The sequence below is a fragment of the Gossypium hirsutum genome, chromosome D09, assembly GCF_007990345.1.
Source record: "Gossypium hirsutum isolate 1008001.06 chromosome D09, Gossypium_hirsutum_v2.1, whole genome shotgun sequence".
Classification (NCBI taxonomy): Eukaryota; Viridiplantae; Streptophyta; class Magnoliopsida; order Malvales; family Malvaceae; genus Gossypium; species Gossypium hirsutum.
Genome location: NC_053445.1, coordinates 41518356 through 41539110, shown reverse-complemented (window position 1 = coordinate 41539110; position 20755 = coordinate 41518356). Strand labels below are relative to the sequence as shown.

Sequence of the window (20755 nt, the reverse complement as noted above, 5' to 3'; positions counted from 1 at the left end):
AGTTGTCAAATGACATTGGGGAAGGGAAACTCAACTGGCCCTACTTCAACTATGGTCTCTGTGTCATTTTATCTTTTTGAAAATTGTTGCATCAAAACGACCGGGAATTATGGGGCCAAGCTCTAAAATTAATTTGGAAATTCCTTCTTAAAAGGAAATTTATGTTATTCTAAATTTTAAAGTAATATGAGAATTTTAAGTGCCCACAATTATCTCCCATGTTCATGCTAGCTAAACTAAACCATAATAACCCATCTTTTTGGCATCCTTCAAATATTTTAATTCTTTAGTAATAATATTTTATTTCAATAATTTCACCCAATAAAAACTAAATTATTATAAACAAATAAATACCTAACAATAAACTTATTTGTCATTTTACGCATATCAACTTTCAGCTATCAATTAAGTTTTACTAAACACTTATAAATAAACAATTGATCAAACCAGTAAGTACAATCATCAATCCACTATCAACCAATTGTCAAACATGCCATAATTAAAATATGCATATTTCAATATATTATTTAAGCTAAATACCACACAATGCATAATCTTGTACTCATTTAAAAATTATTTATTGTATTCAATAAAAACATCTAAATACATCAATATTGTGAACAATAAATATAAATATTTTTAAAATCAATTAATGAATTAAATATTAAATATAGCAACATTTTTTTAAGTAAACAACATATTCTGTTGTTGCGCCATTTGGGAAGTGGGAACAAGGTTTTGGGGAAATGAAAAGAGAAAGGCAAGTGAAGTATGAGGTAATGGAAATGTAGCGAAAGTAAAGGTTCTTGAGAAATGTAAAAAGAAAGACACTCAAGTTTAGGATAAAGGAGATTTAAACTAGATTTTAGACTTCAATAATTTACTACAATAATTGGTGGCTTTGGTGCAAAAGCAATTAAATTTTCTTTAATCTAATACATGTTTTTTAAGGAAATATCCTGATTTTTTTAAATTATATAAATGGTCACTTAACTATACCTATTTTAATGTTTTGGTCATCCAACATTATTATTTTTTAAATTTAGGCATTAACATTTGAATTTGTTCCTGTTTTGGTTACCGACCGTTAAATTGATAATAATACATTTAGTCCTCAATACTTATATATTCTATCATTTTGTTCTTAATTCTAAATAATTCAATAAACTTAACACTTCACATTTATAAATCCTATTAATTTGATCCTCAAACTTCCTAATCAAAGCTTTTAACTCGTAAAATAGAGACATTCTTCAAACTAATTCATTTGTTCTAAGGAAATATTTTGATTTACATATTCTATTAATTTAGACTTTCCATGGTTCGCTCAAAGGGGTGCAAGTTACAAAAACTTGCCAATTGAGAAAACTAGGAGAGGGTTGAGGAAGTTTGTTCATTCTTGACACTTTTTAATGAAGTTACCAACATTATCTCATGTAACAATTTCGATATATTAAGTTTTATGTTAACTTTTAGAGTTTTTGGTTATGTTGTTTAATTTAAATATGTAATTAGGGTTTGAATATCTAACGTCAAATTTGTTTCTTCTTTAATATTGAAGTATCAAATAATTGTTGAATGAGAAATTTTTGTGAATGAGAAATTTTTGAGTGAAAAAATTGGATATCTAGAATTTAAATATGTAAAATATTCAAAAAATAAAAATAAAAACACTTTTTTTAATAAAAATACATATCTAGAATGAATCTGAACAATTGATTGTCCAGATTCAGATGAAACAAGACAAATGGAGATCCATTTTAGTTAGTGCAAAATTATAAAAAAATATATATAATTTATAAAAATATGTAAAAGTAAAAAGAAAATTTTGGTTCAGTGTTTTTGTGTTTTACGAAAGCTTGTAAAAAATTGAACAAAAATCATGACAGAAATCAAAATGAATAGGGTGCCATTGTAGAGAGAGGTGAGAGAAAGATAAAAGCAAATAAAAACAAAAGTATAAAGTATATATAAGGAAATTCATTATTAATATTTTTATAAATGATAACTTTTTTATTTTTAAATATTTTTAAAATTTGCTGCGTCAATACACTTAATTTTTCAATTTTTTACTAATGAGTGCCGTTATCGATCAATTGATGGTTTCCATTATTGGGATAGCTTAGTTGATTTTTTTGGAGTCATTATAAGATAATTTTTTTTTCTTAAGGGTTTAATTGTGTTTTTTTTCAATTTATTAAGGGCATTTTTTTTATCCTTAAGCCTATATTTATTCTATTTACTTTATATGTTTAATTAAATTTATCTTTAATTAACTCGTTAAATAAATTGAGTCTAAGGGTTTATTTGTTTGGTGTAAAAATTTTTACGAAAATTGATTTTTAGAAAATATATTAATTTTTTGAAAAAAATGATATTTTTTTATGTTTGAATGATTCTGTATAAAATATTTTCCATTATTTAATAAATTTTCCTAAAATTATTTTCCAAAAATTGTTTTCTATAAAACAAGTACAATACTAACAAGAAATTTTTTTCATAATTGATCTAGAGAAAGAAATTTGATTATTAATTAATTAATTAATTAAATTAATAAACAATTATGATTTGAAATGATGTTTTGTATAATAATATTAAAAACAAAAATTTAAGTAATATGTATCAATTTGATAACATAACAACAACAACAATGTTCATGTGCAAATGGTATGAAAAATATGAAAATGGCATGAAATTTTTTATATATAAACTTTGAAACCATGGAAATCTCAGATTTGAGATCTGAAAAAAGAAAAACAATGGCATGAAAAATGAAAAAGAAAAAAAAAAGCAAAAAATGAAAAGCAGGCTCTTTTTCCTTTTGTTGGGTCTAAAAACACGGGGAAGTTGTTGTAATATGTGTACATTGTTTTTATCAAAATGCTATGCTTTAATACGGAAAGTTGGCCTTATTGCATATATTTATCGTTTTAATGCTATTACAATATAGGGTAAATTCTATTTAAGGTCACTCTAAAATTGAGTTTGTCTTACTTTGATCACTCTAATTTTTTTCTTCAATTTAATCACTTTAGTTAAGATAATTGTTCGAACTAGTCACTACCGTTAAAAATTCCGTTAATCTATTAATGGATTGCTGACACGGCACATTTGCTAATTGAATGACGACATGTGGCACTTTTTTTTTACTTTTGACTAAAGCTTAGGGACCTTTCTGTAATTATTCCAAAATATTTTCTCTCTCTTCTCTCTGTCGTCATTAAACCTCTCCTTCACGTTATCCATCGTCAAGGGAACCAGTTGGTGGCAGCGATGACAGCACCGGCAAGGATCCTCCGCAAATTGCCAATACCCACCCGTGAGGAAAGAAGCATCGCCGCAGAGTGACAACAAAAGGACATCGACGCCGTCTTTGATGGCGTGTTCCTTGCCAGCTAGAATGTTGAATCCGAAGCAACCCGTTTCCCGACAACCATTATATAATTTAGGTATGGAAAGGCATGTTGGATGCTTAATAAAATGCAATGAAAATAAATATTATTTGTAGAACGAAAAACTCAAGTTTTCCCTATTTCAGGTGAAGTATATACAAGATGATTCATTGATTTCTGTATATTGTAATTTTCTTTTAAGTTCATTTTTTGTAGAAACGATAACAAGCTTCTACTATTTCTATCCTCATATTCTCTTCTCTTTTGGCCTCGTCTTTTTTCTCGATCCTTTTTTCCTGTATAATCAGAAATTTTTTATTCTTTATTTTTACATATCCAATTTTGAGATATTCGTTTCAACGGTCCAAAAATATCAAAAGAAAAAAGAATGGTTTGTCTACTCTGTCCCAAAAAAATGAGAATATACATTTGCTTGAAACAGCTCCCAAGTAATTGTTTTACGTCTTTGGGCACTCATGGAACCTTTTATTATGTCGTATCTGATTGTTGCGAATAGCGTATCAAAGCCTCTTCGTCTGTTTGATCAGGATCATTAGCATTCTTGGTATAAGTATAAGTATCGGCGTTTGCCTAGTTATTAGTAAAAATCACTACATGTTTGAGTTTCTTGAACGAATTCCATGCTCTAGATGAATTTTTTTCATCTCATGAGTTTTGTTCTCTACAACAAAGCATCCAAAAACTAAGAATTTAATGGTGATTTTATCTCTTGAAAGTGATACGATTTTGTTAATCTCAGTACTCACAACTAATGTTTTTCAATTGCAGCCAAAATATTTTTGGATGAAGACGCCTAATAAAGGATAATGGTTTTTGCTCTGCCCAGGGGGACTGGTCTTGCGGACTGAGGAGACTTCTACTGGTTTGTAATGTTTCTATGTTCTCTTGTCCTATATCTTAAAATAGCTTTGCCCAATTGATGCTTCTTGTTTCCCTTTTCAGTTGGTTAAATACAACAGAGAACTAGAGGTGTCCATGGGTCGAGTAGGACCCAACCAAAATTTTAGGTCCGGACTCGATCTAAAAAATAGGCTTGAAATTTTGTCCAAACCCCAGCTAGATAAAAATGCTAAAATTCGAGTTCGATTTGGCTTGCTCGTATTAATTTCTATATGATTTTTAAAATATATATAATATATTAAAAATACTAAAAATATTAAAATTAATGTTTCCCAACAAACTAAAAATAAATTAAAAATAATATGTATACTTAAATAACACTAAGATAGGTGCAACTTAACAAGCAAATGTCTCTAAAATAGTAACAAAATTAACAATAAAACAAAAGTTATACAATATCCAAACAATAAAAATAAAATAGTAACAACATAATAGTGAAATGGTAGCAAAATAGTGAAAAAAAAATAACAAAAACAACAATAAAACAGTAAAAAAACAATAATTTTTTTCCATATTCGGGCCGGGTCGGGCTTAGGCAAAAAAGTCTTACTCGAGACCCAACCTATTTTTTAAACGGGCCTTATTTTTTTGCCCAAGCCCATTTTTCAGGTAGGCCTTTGGGACAGGCCAATAGCTAGCCCATGGACAGGTCTATAGAGAACAGAACAATACTAGAAGCCTCTTGTATGGAACGCGCCATCGAAGGCGACATCAACATCCTCTTGTTGTCACTCGGCGGCCTCATGGGCAGCTATTAGCACCTTGCGAAGGATCTTCGCCAGCACCGTCATTATTGCCACCAATTGGTTTCTCTAGTGGTGGATAACGTGAAGGAGAGGTTAGAACTTTGAAGATGACAAAGAAAAGAGAAAGAAAAAAAATTGAAATAATTACATAGAGGTCCCTAAGTTTTAGTCAAAAGTAAAAAAAGTATCACGTGTCATCATTCAATTGGCTAATGTGCCACATTAGCAATTCGTAAATGGATTAACAGAAATTTTAACGGCAGTGACTAGTTCGAACAATTATCTTAATTAAAGTGACTAAATTGAGGGAAAAAAATTAAAATGACTAAAATAGAACAAACCTTATTTTAGAGTGACATTGATTGTAGTTTACCCTACAATGTATTAATTTTTAAAAGACCATATTATATTTTCAAAATTAATATGTATGTAATATTTTTTTAAAAGTTTGGTGTGATATTATTTTTATATTTTTAAGTTTAATATATATGTAATGCATTATACAAGACAACAAATAAATGAATAAAAAGAATAAAACAACAAAAACAATTCGTATAAGGCCAAAATGAAATGCAGAGATGAAATTGAATGTAATGAGAATTGAATTAGGGACTAGATTGAACATATCAAAACTGTCAGAGATTAAATCAAATTAAAAAGGCAAAATTTAGAGATTAAATTGAACAAACTCCCATTAAACAAGTTAGACAAAAGAATTATGAAATAAAATTATATATAGAATCAGGTAATTGGAAATATAATCCCAAATAACTATTATACAAAACTATATGTTGTGTGTAAAGCATGATTTGTCTTTGAAAATTTTAGACCTTTCACCAAAATGTTATATTTTGGGATGCTTTGGTTGTGGTGCAAGTTGAGGTATATTTTTCTTTCTGTTATTCAATTGTGTTCTTGAATGAGTTTAATCAATGGCTAACAATTTCAACCAAATATTATATATAAATTAATATTGTGATAAGCGGCGTGACTATATTTTTATGTAATTTATATTTTTTAAAAACATATTTTTAAAATATTATATATTTGAAAGTTTCGGATTGTTTTTAAATAATAAAGATAAAAAAAAATAAGAGATTGAGTTTAATCAAGTTTCTAATACTTTATTTATAAAATGCAATTCCATCATTTGAATATTTCCTTATAGCTATTGTTGTACCTATCGGATCTTGCATTTGAGTTAGAAACCCATGACCTGTCAATGTAATCGTACCAAGAATTGTCAAATGCAAATTGAGTGATGCCATTGTTGTCGCCTGTCAATCAGTCTAAACAGAAGGAATTGGGATCATCACAATTTAATCTATTTTAATTTTCTTCCTTATAATACAATAGAGTGGCTCGCCCGACCCACCTCAATCAGCTCAGCTCCACATTAACTGGGCTTAGATAAATTTTTTTTTGTTCTCTAACCTGCCCAAATTTAAATTAAATAGTTTAGAAATTATTTTTATTTAAATTTTGTTAGAGTTGTGTGACCCAAATTCTAAGAGATTACTTGCAAGTTAAGTTAAACAAAGATATATTTTCTTTCTAAAAGATTTAGTATTTATTGGTATAATTTATTTAGCATTTATTAGCATAATTTATTTGGCTTACTAATTTAGCCTATAAACAGGCTCTTTTACAACCTTAAAAAAAGACACTTATTAGAGATTAGAACTCATAACACATTTAGAAAATTTTGTGTTTACGTTTTGAGGGTTATTTGTTTTCGGGTTTTCAGGATTTAGTTTTTATCTCAATCTTTTGTACTTTTCGTTCTTTTGCCATTATAGTAAAATTATCTTTACTCATGATTTTTTATTCTTTTTGGAGGGATTTTTTCAGGTTAAATTTGTGTGTTCAATTTCTCAACTTCTTCTGCTATTTTTACTTGTTCGTTGCTTAATCGGGCCGATTCCCAACAAATTTATTTATTAAAATTTATAAATTAAAATTAAAAATATACTAAAAAAATTTTGGGCATAAATTTTAAAAATTAATCTAAATAAATTTAAATATTTCAGCCATTAATAGATTGTCATGAACTATTTTGGTCCAAAATAAAAGATGACAAAATTAAATAAACATTTTGCCATCGGGCGTAAATTAAATAAAATTTTTGAATGTTTTTAATTTAATTTTAATTGTAAAATATATAAATATAAATTAATATATTTTTAATATTTTATTACTTTTAAAATAGTGATATGAGTTATTTGGATGGGTCAAGCTGGACCGAGCCCAATCCCGAGCTACAATTTGTTTCTAAATTTGAGCTTAGGTATGTTTACTTATCAAATTACAAGATAAGTTGCTTTTTTAAATATAAAGTTGTCATTACAGTTCTATTTTCACTTTCAAAATTCATTTTATTTATGAAATATTAAATTTTTATATAATAAATACACACAACACAATTAAAAACACGATACAATTTTAAAAAATAAAATAACATAATGTAAAAAATAAAAATAATGTTAAAAATGTTTCAAACATTGAAAAAGTTTATTGTTTATAAATTTAAAGTTATAAATTCAAATTTTTAAATTTGTACAAATTTTTAATATTTTATTTTATTACACTTTAAAAACTTTTTACTACTTGAAAACAAGTTTTAAAAAATCCATGATGATTGAAGTATATTCAATTTAATTAGAAATATTTTACGGATGATAATAATGATTATAAATTTTTTTTAAATAATATCGATTAATTTGAAACAGTTATTATGAAGATGACACTTTAAACTTAAGATTATCTATATCTTTTAAATATTTATCACTATTTTTTATTTACATTAGTAATTATTTAATCTAAATAATTATATTTCACAACATTGGAGTAATATATATATTTAAAATATTACAATTTTATATCTATATAATATATAAAACGGAATCCTTAGAGAGCCTTATGGAATAAATAGGGGTCAATTTGGTATTCTAACTTAAATTTAAGGGTGAGATAAGAATAGATTCTGTCGTTCCATTAAATAATAAATTAATGAATCTCTTTCTTTTTGCCATTGGATTTTTCAATTAAATTCTTCATAATACTTATAATGATCAATTTTCCAAATATCTCATTTGTTTTCAGATGCTCATAGCATTGGGTCGGATAAACCTTAGTTTATTGCTTCTTCTCTACTAATATCGCTTATCCCTTCAACTCGTTCTAAAAAGTAGGATTTTGCGTAATAAGTTTTTGATATTCAACAATTCCTATTAAAAAAAATAATCACATAAATCCAAATATTTATCTATCTACCGTAAGGCAGATCGGCCACCACTCCTCTGATACGAAAATAATTATGCATCATTCTCATACTGATGGTAACTTTAAATAGATCACATACTAATTCTCTTTCTCTGAAAATATTAAAAAAGGGAATCGGTGCACCAATATCTACCATAAAAGGTCCAAGTCATACTAGATGAGAAGCTATACGACTCAACTCCAACATAATTACTATGATATGGTTGACCCTTTTAGGGACTGGAATATTCCCGGATTATTCCGGTTTATGTACAATTATTGTTTATGTGAATATATAATATTTTCAACTCCCAAATAAAGTTATTGGAGTAAAAAGTTTAAGATAATTTATTTGAATTTAATATTATATCTAATTTATCTATTTTAATACTAAATATATTTATAATAATTAATGTTTAAAAGAGTAACTCCAAACATTCTCCTCTCACAAACATTAAATAAAAATATTTCCTATTAGAACTCATCTCTATAAATTAATTCTTTGCACAAAGGGTGAAGTAAGAAAATTTTTTTAGGGAAGGTCAAAATTAAATTATAATTTTTATGATTGTAAAAATTTAATTTCACGATTTTAATAATCTGTATTTTTTAATTTTTAAAATATTAAATTAAATTTTTATTATCTTTAAGAGGGCAAAGCATGATTCTATTTTTATTAATTTAAAAATTTTCATTTTAACGTCTGCGTAGAATTTGGTACCAGAAGAAGATACAACATCAAGGAGACCTACAACTAAATCTTCATCTGAACCAGTAGATTTCTGCAATGTAGATCCTACGTTTGTAATGTAATTTAAAAAAAAAAAAGGTTATTGTAATTAGTTTTTTTAATTTCATAAATTATGATTTTTTGATATTATTGTAGTTAAAACTTAGTTTTAGTAAATATATTAAAAAATCCCTTAAACTATTATCTTGGTTTAAACAAGCTCTTATACTATTTTTTGTAGTTAAATAAGCTTTTAACCTATAATTTTTATTCATAAAAGTCTTTGATTTTAATATTTTAAAGTAAAAATATTTTAAAATTTTAAATTAATTTTCATTTTATGTTGATGCGAATTTGATTATAATAATTTATTAAATAAAAATAAAATAATATTTTCTGAAAGTAAAATAAAATAATATTCTAAAATTTCTTAAAAGTGTTTCTATTGCGTCAACAAGAAATTAATATAAAGATCTTGGAATTCAAAATAACTTTACTTTAATATTAAAATCAATAGGTTTTATGGGTAAATATTATAAAATAAGGGTTTATTTAACAATAGAAATAATTTAAGGGTTTATTTAAACAAAATATAGTAATTTAAAGGTTTGTTTACTATATTAACACTAACTTTTTTAATTACAGCTTTTCAATAATCAGGACACTTTTAACAAGGTAGAGCTAGAAAATGAATGTTCAAAAATATAATCCTTTTGATATTAATTATTTTAGTTAGGTAAAAAATAATAATATTTAAAATTTAATTGAATATAATTAATTTTTTTGTAAAAGTTCTTTTAATTAAAATTTAGTAAAATTTTTTAATTATTTGGGAGTAGACCTGTTAATGGGTCGGGTTGGGAAGGCCCACCCAAAAAGTGAGAGAGTTCGGGTAAAATTATAAGCCCTAAAAATGGGCTTGAGTAAAAAAATAAGACCCGTTTAAAAAACGAGTTGAGCCACAGGTAAGCCTTTTTTGGCCCGAGCTTGGCCCAACCCTAATATGAAAAAAGCTATTGTTTTTTACTCTTTTTTTTACTATTTTCTTGCTATTTTGTTTTTATTTTTTTCACCATTTTGCTACAATTTCATTATTATGTTATTACTATTTTGTTATTGTTGTATAACTCTTGTTTTATTGTTAATTTTGTTACTATTTTAGAGACATTTGCTTGTTAAATTGCACCTATCTTAGTGTTACTTAAGCATACATATTTTTAAAATTTTATTTTTAATTTGTTGAGAAATATTTATTTTAATATTTTTAGTATTTTTGATATATTATATATATTTAAAAATAATATAAAAGAAAATTAATACGGCCGGGCCGAGCTTGGAAAAAATTTTAAACCCATTTTTCGGATCAGACTGGGCCTAGACCTAGCACGCGGGCATAAAATTTTGGTTGGGCCCGACTCGTCCATGAACACCTCTATTTGGGAGAATGTGCATTAATATAAAAAAAATGATACAATTATATTTTTTTAGACTTACAAAATTGAAAACATATGATAACAAATCCAATTGTATAGTGATTCATATAAAGAACAATCTATGCAAAATCGTAAGAGTTGGAAATCTGCAATATGATAACAAATCCAATTGTATAGAGATTGATATGATAAATGTAACGATCCGATAGTTAAGGGTAACGAAAAATGTAGTTTTGAGACTCTGTTTTTGTAAATTGGACTCGTAAATATTTACGGAGTTATATTTGAGGCGAATTAAATTTTGGATAAGTAAATTTCGTAAAATTAGGAGTTATTAATGTACGGAGATTAAACCGTGAAAATGTTAAAAGTTGAATTATAGATTAAATTAAATAAAAGAGACTAAGGTAGCAATTATACCATAAATTAAATGGTTGGGTGATGACCGGGCATGGTTTAATGATATATGCATGTGTATATTATATATATGTTATATTTATAAGTTAACTAAAATAATAATACATAATGGTAATAAACAACCAAAACCATTTCTTTCTTTTATTTTTACATGCAAAACCGAATTGAGAAAGAAAGAAAGGAAGAAAACGCACGGGACATAAGGGTTTTAGGCATTCAAGCTTCAATTGGTTAGTCAATTTAATCCATTTTCTTATAAATTTTATAGTTTTGGAATTCCGATACTTAGAACTAACCGACCCATGTTATAATTTTTAGCGTTGTTTAAGATTTTGGATGTTGCCATTGTTGAGTAGTTAAATCATTAATGGTTTATTTGATAGATTTTAAAGTTAGGAGTGAAAAAGGACTAAATAGTGAAATTAATTTTTGATTTTGAGCAATAGGAACTAATTTGTGAAAAATTCAAGATTGAGGGGTAGAATTAAAAATAGGGAGCTAAATTTAGCTTGGAATGAAATTAGTATAAAAATTGGAGGTTAAAAGTGAAGATTCAATTAGTCTCGGTTTAGGGACTAAATTGAAGATTAAGCAAAATGTAGTATAAAATTTGAAATTTAATGAAAATTTAGTTTTGTATTATTGATATATTTTAATTATTTTATTCATAACGAACATTGTTCCAGAATCCTCGAGTAAGAAGGGAAAAGACAAGGTCAATGTTGAGTAGCTCGGAATATACGGTTTGTATTTCTATAATCCGAAACAAATTATAAATTATTGCATATTGAATTGTTTGCATATAGTAAGTATTTGAGGTGAACATTCTTGTATTTTGGGTTGAGTTGAATCAATTGATTATTAGAATGAATTAATTACGAATATTAAGAAATGTAGTGTTTTTATGAATATTGATTGGAATATGTGTATTAAGAAAAGTTGGTTGCCATCAAATTGAATATATGCTTATATATGAGAATGTAAATATATGAAATTGAGACATTGGTTGTTTTGAAAAGTGAAATGAAACCCTGTTAACTGTTTCGGGCTAAATCGGATATAGATGGCATGTCATAAGATAGGAAGAGTTCAGGGATTTCTTCAACTTCGAGTCAATGAGGCACTGGGTGCTAATTTGCTTCGGTTTAACCGATGAGACACTGGATGTCAATTTATTATAGCGCTGAGTGCAATTATTATTTCGAATTTATCCGATGAGGCATTGGGTGTCAAACTGGTGTGTTGGTTGGATCCGTGTATTCGTCCGAGTCCGAGTCGTTTTAATAGGGGATATTAAATGATAAAATTGATGTATTTAATATTGAAATGATAAGGATGAAAAATGGAAAATGAGATGTGAAATGGAATATAAAATGGTGAAATTGGTTATGAACATTGAATGAATTATGAGAAAATAGTTGAATTATCAAATGCCATATGAAATACTATTGTCATGTGCTAGAATTTGTGAAAACTATTGGATGTGGACAAGGAATGAATAAACTATCATTATTGACTTGATATATATATATAGTACATAACATTACTTATTTTCATTTTTACATTTTAATAATTTATATCAAGTTTTAAATTTTCGAATTATAGAAATACCACTGAGTTATACTCAGTGTACGATTTTGTTTCCCGTGCGCAGGTTAGATACTTTTCAGCTTATCTCCAATTCAGCATCTATCAATGATCCTAGACTCAAGTGTGGTGATGTTTTATTTTGCAATGGCATGTACCTAGAAGGTCTTTTGAATGATAATTGTTATATAATGCGATGATTTTAGGAGTCCTATGTGTAATGGTATTTATGTGTTCATAAAGTTGAGGCTTAATCTATGCTTTGGTATGTTAGTCAAGCTTAATGTTTTGCATGTGTTTTAGTTTTAAGCTTGGTAGCCTAAATAGTTAAAACATTAGTTCAATTATGGTTATTTGGTATGAATGAATATTTGGATGGTTGATATCTTATTGATATGTTTGGAAATATAAAAATGTGGTACCAATGAGGGTACATTGGTTAGACACTTAATAATGATGTTTTGGCATGTTTTAAGCATGTTTAATTGTGATTTGAATAGGTTAAATGGCTGGGAATTGGGTTTCTTAGTGTCCAAGTAAGCATAATTTTGTAAACTTGAGTTTTAATGTGCATTTAGGTACACATGGTCAGTCACATAACCATGTGACACAAGTCTGTCACATGACCATGTGACACAAGTCTGTCACATGACTATGTGACACACATGGCTTGGCCACACAGTTGTGTGTCTTGTGAATTTTAGTGCATGTTTCACATGGTCTGGCACTATGGCCTGCGACATGACCGTGTGACCCAAGTCATTGTGTTACACGGGCAGATGTACGGGCTGAGATACGGCCGTGTGTCTCAAGTCAATGAGTTACATGGGTAGAGACACGTGTTGGGACATGGTCGTGTGTCCCAGCTTCGAAAGCCACACGACCTGGGGCATATCGCACAGCCTGGCCACATGGCCCTGTGACCCCTGTTTCTAAAATTTTTTTTCCCCAAACCTTTTTGAATTATTTCAAATTAATCATTGTTTATTTTCTAATTATTTTTAGGGTCCCGTAAACTTGTATTAAGAATTGTAAGAATATTTTTACGCTAATTTTAAATGAAGTAACAAACCTTAACGGGGGTGAAGTAGATCATTCTGCTAATATCATAGGATGTAGATAGTCAGAATATTGTATTATACTTTAATGCTAATATTTGGAATAGTCTTGTTAGGTATCCAACTTCTAGCTTTCAAGAAAGCATAAATAATTATCAGAATGTAAATAGTGGAAGACTAAGTTTAGCATTGCATATCATATCTAATTATTCTATTGTAAAAGATAATAATAATATGAAAGTATTAGATTAGCATGTTTTGTTCTCTGTAAAATATTACTGTTAGTAGTTAGTTTGCACCTTTGATTATGTTGAAATTAATTGTTTTGGTCGGTTAGTAATACCTGTGACTCTAATCCGACGAAAGAGGTGGATTAGGAGTGTTACAATAACTTAGTAACTAAATGTCTCAAAAATAGTAGTAAAATTAATAATAAAATAAGAGTTATACAATATTCAAATAATAACAACAAAATAGTAGCAATATGACAACAACACAACAACAAATAGCAGCATGAAATTTTTTTTAGCCAAATTCGAGTCGAGTCTGGCAAAAAATTCTTACCCAGGGCCTGACCCATTTAAAAAAGGGCTTTATTTTTTGTCCAAACTCATTTTTTGGGTTTATATTTTTACCTAAAACCCTATTGCTTTTTGAATGGGCCTTCGAGCCTAGGTAGGTGGCCAAACCCATGATTAGATATATTTCATAATTGGAATATGTTATATTATTCAAAGATAATTTAGTTTTTTATTTAAAAATAAATAAAAATATGCATAACGTAAGGTTTAAACCCAAATTAATTATTGTATTAGTAAAACCTTTAATTTATAACATAACTAAAATTTTATTATTGTATTTTTATACATTTCAATTTTTATTATGCATACTTTATTATCTCCATCAATAGTATATATTAATGTATTTGATTGAATTGATATCATAAGTTAACTCAATACCAACTCAAAATTGATGACAACACATGATAGACAAATTTAATATAATTTTTCTATTTTAATATCGTACATATTTCTTATGGTATCATTAATTAATTTCAAATAATATATCTTATTATATATTATTTTTAAACACATATTTGTATTTTAAATATGTGGATTTCATATATATATATAGCCGTGTGATAGGATTTATGGTATATATATGTGAGATAATATGAATATATATATTGTTTTTGTGAGATAATATATATATTTTTAAGAAATAGATATTCACGGGTGAGAAACTAGTGATAAAAAAATTCTCCTATTTAACTTTCCCGTTGTTCTCCTCGTTTGAAAGAAAACCTTTTCCTGGGAACCCAGTCAAAGAAAAAAGAAAAAAACTAAACCGAAAATAAAATCCTATAATCTCACAAATTAAAATATTTTAATAGAAAAAAATTTTAACCTAACAAACTTTTCCATTTAATCGTTGAATCCATTAGCAAATCGAGCAAGATCAGGGAACTAGAAAAGAAAAAAGTGCTCCGGGAATGGGGGACGTGTATTGTTCGGACTGCAAGCGGCAGACGGAGGTGGTTTTCGATCACTCGGCGGGAGATACGGTGTGTTCGGAGTGCGGGTTAGTTTTAGAGTCACACTCGATCGATGAGACGTCGGAGTGGAGAACCTTCGCAAACGAGTCGGGTGATAACGATCCCGTCCGTGTAGGTGGTCCCACCAATCCGCTTTTGGCGGATGGCGGTTTATCTACTGTTATTGCTAAGCCTAACGGTGCTTCTGGTGAGTTCCTCTCGTCTTCGTTGGGTCGGTGGCAGAACCGTGGGTCGAATCCGGATCGGGGGTTGATTGTCGCTTTCAAGACCATTGCTACCATGTCTGATAGGTATTTGATTTTTATTGTTGGCTTTTTGGAATTTGCTTTTGGTTGGTATTATGGTGTCTGTTTGGATGGTCAGACTTTGTAAGTACATAATACGGAAAAAAATGTGTGTTAGGGTTTTGGATCTTGGGTGAAATTTTTTGGGTTTTGTTTGATTGAGGTGAATGTGTTCGGTGAGTTTGTCTTGTCCAATGCTTCTAGAGACAAATTGATGGAAATGCTAGAGATTTTGAGGGATTTCCATTTTTTCCCGATGTGGGTTGGCAGGTCGAAAGGAGATGCTTCAGTTATCGGTGAAAACAAATTATGACATATTGTTACTTTATCGTAATGGAGAAAATTGTGGATCAAAGTTTGAGGGCTGACTCTTGGAAATTTACAATTGATTGTCATTGTAATAGTTGTAAATTGTTATACTTTTGAGTTGTGTTTTCCTTAATCAGAATAAGACTAGCATCTAATTGTTTGAATTAGACAAATATGCTGTTCTCTGTTGTATCTGGCTTAATGTGATCCAACTGAATATTAAAATGGTGATCTGGTTGTACAATCTAGCTGAGTATTAAGATTTCATTTTTTTTAAAGCATTGATGTTTCGATATGTGTGATTACTTTATGAACAGTTTTAGTATCGGCTTCAGTTACCATCATGTTTTCTTTAGGTTTAAAGATTTGCATAATTGTTCACTTTCCCTCTCCTTTCTTCATGAAGTGAAGTTTTATGCTTGAGAGATAGTGATATACTATAATATGTCACTTATTTGGATAAGTTTTATGTTGCAGGTTGGGTCTCGTTGCAACCATCAAGGTATGCTACCCATTTCCTTGTAATATAATTTGAATCTTATATGGTGTTTCACTCTATTACTATGGACTAGTGACATGCACATATGTATAGGCTGGGTCTATTCCGTTATTTTAGTATGTCGTGTATATATATTATTCATACTGGTTGGCATTGCTGCCATAGACCAAAAAAAGGGTTTATCATGTACTAGACCATATCATGTCGGCAACAATACTAAATTAAAACGAAGTTAAAAGTGAGTATGAGAGGCTTTATATGAATGACTTGTTTGAAATAGAATGTCTCTACAGACAGATTTCTGATAAGTTAACCAGCTTGGGACAAGGTATTCTCATGATCTCTAATCTTGTGCTTATGCTGAAAGCCTAAAATACATACAAGCATTACTGTAACTGCTGATCTCCCTTTGGTCAATCTTGTGCATGAGCAGAAAAGAATTACAAATATAGAGCACCAATCTTGTGCATGAGTTGAAACTATGAAATGCATATAAAAGTTACCATAGCAGCTGAAACTTCCTTTTGGAGTCCTGGTTTATGCATGAACAAAAATAGGTTATGAATTTAAATCTCCAGTTCTATGCATGACTAAAAGAAGCTTCCCTGCTCTTAGTGACCTCACCATCAGGAAAAATAATAATGTTAGGGTTGATGGCTGGGAAAGAAAGCACTTGTTTATTACACAAAACTGTTTGGTAAGTGTGTTTGATTTAACAGACTCCTAAAATGTAATTAGATCTTGTCATTAATGAGGAAAAGTTACGGGGGAAGCATACACCATTCTTTGATTTATTTATTATTTTACATATTATTTTACTATCTTTATAACGATAATAATACTGTAACCAAAGTAAGTTGCTGCATAGAACACCAGGATAGAATGCGCTATAAACTTTGAAATATTTGAGTAACAATGACAGAAGGACAGGCTTCCTGGTGATGGTTTCTTTACTATGCCTTTCCTTCAAGTGACTGAACAATGAGCATTTAACAATAACACCTAGAAAATGGATGAATGTTCAGTTATCATTTGAAAATTTCCATTTTTTAGCAATTAGTTGTATGTAAATCTTTTAGAAAAAGGAAAATGATATGTTACGAATAAACTCTGCCATCTTTAAAGGCTTCTTAATTTTGAAGTTAACTTTTAATTTTTGAAAACTAGCTGCAGTTCAGTTATAATTTTTTCCATCTGGCCACTGAAATTTTCTTGTAACCACCATCCCTAGTAATCTCCTTTTCAGATATTGTTTTCTAATGATCACCATAAAAATTTGAGCATTTTTATGCTTCTAAAAGAAAATGATTTTATATTTGAAGTGATTGCCAAAGTTAGATTGAGAGGTTTCCTATTAATGAAAAGAATCTTTGTGCATGACATTTTAAATTTTAGTTTCATGACCTTTTTATTCTTTATTCTTTCTTTTTTTTATTATCAATTTTGATGTGCATGTAATTTATCGGGGTTTTCCATTGACTGAAGGATCGAGCCAATGAGATATATAAGAAGGTGGAAGATCAGAAGTCTAGCAGAGGAAGAAATCAAGATGCATTGTTGGCTGCTTGCCTATACATTGCTTGTAGACAAGAGGACAAGCCTCGCACTGTCAAGGGTACAGCCTAAGATTCTTTTAAAGCCTGGATTCTTCGTGATTTATCTTTCTTAATGTGTATTAGCTTCCCTGAACCTTGCATTTCAATTAGAAATTTGCTCTGTTGCCAATGGAGCCACAAAAAAAGAAATTGGCCGAGCAAAAGAATACATAGTGAAACAACTGGGATTGGAGACTGGCCAGTCTGTGGAGATGGGAACCATACATGCCGGTGACTTCATGGTGAGTTCCCTTTATTGCTTAAGGAAAAAAAAAAAATCTATAACAGTGCTTTTAGTAAACAATTGTGTTTTTTTTCTTTATGCTTGGTAGGGTGCAGTTCCATTGTTAAATACTGTACTATTCATTTACCGTTTATGGTTGCCACTGACATTAATTTCTTTAATTATCAGAGGCGTTTTTGTTCCAATCTTGGTATGAATAATCAAGCAGTTAAAGCTGCCCAGGAATCAGTTCAGAAGTCTGAGGAGTTTGATATAAGGTAGTTTTTATTCTGTCTTTATCATGACGATGTCAGCCTAAACTGAAGCTTCTGTTTAAGCCTTTTCCTTACAAATAAAAATTTAATTCACTATCCTCTGTGACTTGGATAATTCTGTATGGATCTCTCCATTTAACAGACTGCATGATTAGGAAGTGGGTATTTTCAGTTGAGCAACTCACATGATTAGGAAAGTTAGAATGTTTGAATAATGATGCAAAGAAAAGGAAGCTTGTCGAGTATAGAAAGACCATTATAGTTGAAATTTTGCAATAGTTGCCCTTAGATCTTATTGACTATTAAGATGGAGGTGGATTATGAAATTCTGATGAGTGATAAGCGAAAACATTTAGGGATGCGGATGTTAATAAGGATGTTGAGAATCAGGAGTCAAGATTGTTGAATTGACTATTGACTATTGAGACATTAGATCTCTTATGTATATCTTCTTTAATTTTTTTTTCACTTATATTAGTTTCTGTATGTATTTGCTAATAATTTAAATAACTTTGCAGGCGAAGCCCGATATCAATTGCAGCTGCTGTTATTTATATCATAACACAGCTGTCTGATGACAAGAAGCCTCTTAGAGGTTTGATATTTCCCACCTTATTAAGTAGAAATACAGATGTTTCACCAACGACTTTTATGTGCCTAATTTCCTCCTTGATATGGTTCGAAATACTGCAGTTAGGTTCTAGAATTTATATGGTTCGAAATATTGCCAATGTTGTTAGAATGAGATCGAACCGACCGGTTGAACTGGAAACTGGAGGTCCAACCAGTTAAACTGGTGACATATAACTGGGAAAAGGTCAATCGTTCGGTAAAAAACTGAAAATCATGAATCGAAAAAACAAATAAAAGCAGAATTTTTTTTTTTATCAAAAACTTTTGGATTATGTTTTGGTTCATTTTTAATCTTGATTTTTTTTTTGTAAATACTTTTTTCTTAATTTTAAGTTTTTTGAATTTTTTATGAACTTTCTAATTATTAATAATTTATTCTTTTTAAATTTTTAAAGTGGTTGAACCGGGAACCAGAGTCAAACTGGTTTGACCTTCAGTTCGGATCAGTTCTTGTCGCATTAGTGTGCAACTTATGGAATGTGTTTGTCTAATAAAAATAAGAAAGCACAAGGAGTGTATGCAAAATGTGAGCTGCTACTATCATTCTATTAAAAATGTTCACTTTTAATAGTAAAATGTGCTGGATGCAGATATTTCACTTGCTACAGGAGTTGCAGAAGGGACAATCCGAAATTCGTACAAGGATCTTTATCCCCATCTGGCAAAGATAATACCAAGTTGGTATGCCAAGGAAGAAGATCTCAAGAATCTATGTAGTCCTTGAAGTTAAGAACAGACAATAATGAGAATACACAACACACACACAAAAAAAGGGCCCTCAAATTGGCTGAATTCTTGGAAAGTTCCAAGAATGTTCTTTTTTTTCTTTCTCAGTTTTCCTACTTGACTCTACCCTTACAAGTAGAGACAGAATGGTAAGGGAGGTAATGTGGAAAAGACGGTCTAAGGTTTTTTTTTGGGGTACTTAGTGGTCTAAGTTATTTACCGATATATTTTAGTAAACGTTTGAACTTGCAGCAATTTTTTTGAGGGAGTATTGATATGATAGGAGTGCAATTTATACTTGATGTTTTAACCATGGCTTTGTAGACGCTAGTTTCTGGATATCACCTCTTGGCATGTAGTGCTCTTTGGCAGCGGTTGTTGACAACATTGCCTAGTAGCAGCACTCCGTGCCCAAGCGGCTACCAGACGAGCTGCACTGAATAGTTTTAGTACTTCTTTCCTTGAGCACTTAAGCATCCGAACGCTAACATGTGACGAACTTAAAATGCATCTAGAGCAGATTAAAAAGCTATGAGAAATAGTGATAGTAGCACTTTTTTTTATGAAAAATTTGGGCAACTCCAATTTAACGTTCACTATGTCAATTATCTTCCTGACTCGTTTTTACTTCATGTGAATGTAACTTTTCTCTCTCGTTAACTTTGTTGCCAATCTTTATAACTTCTCTGGGAGGACTAGAATAGATAATCTTTTTAGGGGAAAGAAGCTTCTTCTTCTATAATCACTTCAACCATTGTAATCTTCACCGTTGCCTTCATCATAATCATCTATCATCGCACTTTTCTTTTAGGGTTTGTCTTGATTTCATTTTCACTATTTTCTCCTGACACTTCGTTTTACTATTTTATAGGTTAAAGAAAACTAGATTGGGTTGGTTAGTTGATCGAAAATTAACATAATATCTAGTTTAGTATTTTATGAAAAATCGAATATTATCTGAATTTAATGGGAAAAAAATTGGAAAAGTTAAGTAGAAAGTTCATTAAAAGTGCATTGATAGTTTAACACAATTTAATATGAATAAAGATGAGACTATATTTAACCTGTCATAGATGTTTTTATAATTAATATGATTTAACTATCTAAATTT

General features: G+C 29.3%; 1 protein-coding gene and 1 long non-coding RNA gene across 2 annotated transcripts; both read left to right on the top strand.

The window, feature by feature from the left end:
* The first annotated feature begins 2907 nt into the window (after nucleotides 1-2907).
* LOC121220896 (uncharacterized) lies at nucleotides 2908-4497 on the top strand. Its single transcript, XR_005918138.1, has 2 exons — nucleotides 2908-3449; nucleotides 4182-4497. It is a non-coding gene; the product is annotated as an uncharacterized lncRNA (long non-coding RNA).
* Nucleotides 4498-14753: 10256 nt separating this feature from the next.
* Nucleotides 14754-19941, top strand: LOC107891319 (transcription initiation factor IIB-2). Its single transcript, XM_016816072.2, has 7 exons — nucleotides 14754-15390; nucleotides 16171-16195; nucleotides 17678-17807; nucleotides 17899-18029; nucleotides 18200-18288; nucleotides 18804-18880; nucleotides 19509-19941. Exons 1-7 carry the CDS (start codon nucleotides 15038-15040, stop codon nucleotides 19640-19642), a joined length of 939 nt encoding a protein of 312 aa, XP_016671561.1. The 5' UTR covers nucleotides 14754-15037; the 3' UTR covers nucleotides 19643-19941.
* The last annotated feature ends 814 nt before the right edge of the window (nucleotides 19942-20755 follow it).